At 47.3% G+C, this 3,652-nt stretch overlaps 1 protein-coding gene across 1 annotated transcript in view; it reads left to right on the top strand.

Annotated features, from left to right (window-relative positions):
- UBAP1L (ubiquitin associated protein 1 like) overlaps positions 1-3,652 on the top strand; it is a 22,667-nt gene that overhangs the window by 12,618 nt on the left and 6,397 nt on the right. Inside the window, exon 3 of the mRNA XM_015412010.1 lies at positions 3,582-3,650. Coding sequence (XP_015267496.1) covers positions 3,582-3,650 — 69 coding nt within the window. The remainder of the gene's footprint in view (positions 1-3,581; positions 3,651-3,652) is intronic.

Here is a 3,652-nt window from a genome sequence, read left to right as displayed (position 1 = left end):
CCCCCCGCATTTTCCGGCCCGTGTGACCGGAGCCAGACCTAATTAACAGCCTGGCCGAAATCAATCCCCCCGGAGGCCCTCGAAACTCTCCAGAAAACGGGGAGGGAGTGGGCAGTCCATACCTCCAGTGTGGGAGCTGCTCCAGAACAAATTTGGCACCGTTGTTCACAGTTCTCTGGAATGGGCTAATGCCGTAGACCAGAGGTGTCCAACTCATTTGCTATGAGGGCCAGATCAGACATAAATATCATTTTGTCGGGCCGGGCCATGTGTGCCACAAAACGTAATGCCAGGGGTATAAAGGACAGCAGCTGGTAAGCTCCGAGTTGGTGTGTCCTCACTACAAGGCCCCATGGGCTGGGAGGGGGGTGCAAAGGAAAACCCGTTTGGGTGGACTGGGGAGCCAGCGGTGCAGCACTGGGCAGATGCTCAGTGCAGCACTGGACGGGTGCTCCCATGCCGCTTGACTGCTGCAGATGAAGCTGTTCCACCATGCTGAAGCCACTGTCGGAGTGGCTCCGCCCACTCCCCCCAAACAGTCTCCTGTTCCCTCCCTCGCACTAGTTGCTCGTGGGCCGCATAAGAGCCATGGATGGAAGGGCCAGTTCCGGCCCCCGGAGCCTTATGTTTGACACCCCTGCCATAGACTCTTCCTTGATTGGAGGGACTGCTAGGAGGGACGTAAGATGCAGACGGGTGAGTGTCCTTGGGGGGAAAACTTTCTGTGTCCGAGACCCTGGAGGGCCACAGCCAGGCAAAGGAGACAGTGGTCAGCGAGGTGGACCAGTGGTTTGAGCTGGCAGCAATATTGGGTGAGAGGAGGGATTTACTCAGTAGCAGAGCCCCCAACCGCCTTTTAAGTTCATCAGAGCTCAGCAGCCGCCACTACACCATGTGGCAGTGAGTTCCACAAGCCAACTGCCGGCTGCACGAACCAATACTGACTTCTGCCTGTCTTAAATTGGCTGCCGATTGGTTTCAGAATGTGGACGAGTCCTTTCTCTGCCTGAGACCCTGCGGAGTTGGCTGACCGCCAAAGCAGACCATAGAAAGCTGGCTCAAGCTAGAATGTATATTGGGGGGGGCAGTATTCACGCTTTCTTCTCCTTGGCAACCCAAAGCGACCCTTGGATTTGTGCAGCTCTGTGAGATTTTTCGCTCTATAGTTAAGTTGTCGTATGGAACAGTTTGCGCCACTGTGGGAAATGTACACTGAGATCTGAGTTGATGCACTTTAACACAAATTGAGCTCTGGACGTAGATTTTTTTTTTTTAAAAGCATATCTGCAGCCCAGTAAACACGTCCCCGGACGACATTAATAAGCGGTTTCACTTGGGACCCAAGTTTCCGGTCCTAGTTGTTTGTCGTCTCTTTCTAGCAACAAAACAAGTCCTTCTCTTCCAAGCGAGGGTCACTCAGATTTGGAAATAAACTTCAGAAACAGGATGTTTGAGGGGAATGCCATTATGTACTCTGTGTTATGTGTACATGTGTAATATACACAAAATCTTTGCCCTTTTTCTTGGAGCATGGGCTTGTTCCGCGGGTGGGAATTTCCTGGCTAAATTGCATTAACGTAACAAAGACCTGGAGCTGCGGTGGCTCAAGTGGTTAAGACGCTGAACTGCAGGCTGTGGATGGTCAGTAGTTCAGCAGTTCAAGACCCAGGTGCCGCAAGACGGGGTGAGCTCCTGTCTCTAGTTCCAGCTCCTGCCAACCTAGCAGTTCGAAAGCAAGAAATTGCAAGTAGATAAATAGGTACCACTTTGGTGGGAAGGGAACAGCGTTCCGTGCGCCTTGGTGTTTAGTCGGGCTGGCCACATGACCACGGAAACGTCTTCGGACAGCGCTGGCTCTTCGGCTTTGAAACGGAGATGAGCACCGCAACCCTAGAGTCAGATTCGACTGGCTTTCGAGCAAGGGAACCTTTACCTTTACCTTTTTAACAAAGACCTGAAACCCTGTTTTTGAATGTCTGCAGTTCCTGTTAGAGGTTGACTGGTGTGGTTAGTCCAGTTACCACTAGTTAGAGTGCTTAAATAGAGCTACAAACGCAACAGCGTTACTTTACCAGGTTACTCAGCTTACAAAGCTACACAGAGCCACGTTGCAAGTTTAGGAGAAATACTTCTCTCTTTATTTGAGAAGTACACTCTTGGATAGGAAAGAGTAGGGACAGGGTAGAGTACTAACTTACTAGCTAAGGATGGAAGCAGATGGCGAGAGGCCCGTCTGCCTCATGTTGCCAAGAGAGGACAGCACGTCTCTTGGTACGTGCAGGGAGAGACTTCATCTTCATCAGAGAGAACGGAAGGAAGGAAATTGCCCCTGAGAACACAATCTGCATTTCAAAGTGGACAGTGGCAGAAGAGTAAACACAGGAAGAAAGGTCAGTGTGCCCATCTAGCTATCTAGTCTCTCTTGCCACGAAGTCTGGAGGTCTGAGATAACAGGGACATTGCACCTGGAATTTCCAACAGTTCCTGTATGTATTGAATAGGACAGTAAGAATCTCTTGATAAGTCTAGCAAAGTAGACTTATCATACATTCCTACCCAGGAATAGAGATGTGAAGGCCCAGGGAAAAAATGGAAAAATTCGGGAGGAAAACGTGTTTTTTTCCTGAAGCCTTTTTTGTTTTTTTCCAAAAAATTGAAAAAATGAAAGAAAAAAAATTGATTATGGAACGTTTTATTTTAACATGATGAATAAAATATTTTAGGACAAGGTGTTCAAATATTTTCCAAATCATTTCTAAAAAACATGTATGGTATCAGATTGATCTAATTTCTGTGCACTGAGGACAAGCAAGTCCTAGGTTACAAACTGAACTCTCCAATGCAAGAACAAGATGCATTTCTTCCTTTAGGAGGTGCTATTGTCACAAGAAAAGAAAAAGGTTTCAGTTTTGTTTTTGCTTGTGGGTGGGTATTCTGTTTGTAATAATTGTTTGGATACACTATATTTTTAATATGCTAGTTGTGATCATTTCATGCCAAGTAAAAAGGTCCCTAGTCATATTTTATGTTCCTAAAGTAACAGGCTGACTTTCAATCTGGAAAAGAAAAAAGAAGTGCCAATGTAGCATTTTTTTCAATTTTTCTTGAAAATTTCCGTTTTTTCAAAAAAGGGGGGGGGGACAGGTTTTTTTCCGAGCTTCAAAATTTCCGGAAATTTTACATCTCGACCCAGGAACAAAGACTGCAAGGAAAAGCCCTCCTGACTGTCCGGCCAATCAAAGAAGCTTGTCTGGTGGGCACATCACAGGACTTTTTGGTGGTAGCCCCACAGTTACGGATCAACCTCCCCAGGGAGGTGTGAATGGCCCCCTCACTTTCAATTTTTACAAGGCAGCTGAAGAGAGTTTTATTTAGGACTTCATTTGACTGATTTAGTTTTTACTGGCAGTTTTTAAATTGCGGCCGTTTATGTGCCGTTTCATTCGTATTGCTTTGATTGTGTTTTTATAACCGTTTTAATGTATATTGCAAGCCAGACTTCTTGCGCCGACGACGAAGCCTGCACATTAACCCTCGTTAAGCGGTCTGTGGATTTTATGATGCCTTGTTCTTCCTTGCAGTGCTTGAGTCCTGACCCTTCTCTCCCACCCCCGCCGGGGGCCCAGCCGTCTCCCGGTTCCCACGGAACTCA

Source organism: Gekko japonicus, unplaced genomic scaffold, assembly GCF_001447785.1.
Source record: "Gekko japonicus isolate JY-2015 unplaced genomic scaffold, Gekko_japonicus_V1.1 scaffold864, whole genome shotgun sequence".
In the NCBI taxonomy this organism is placed as follows: domain Eukaryota; kingdom Metazoa; phylum Chordata; class Lepidosauria; order Squamata; family Gekkonidae; genus Gekko; species Gekko japonicus.
The sequence above is the reverse complement of the archived record's forward strand: the minus strand, read 5'-3'. Positions and strand labels throughout refer to the sequence as shown.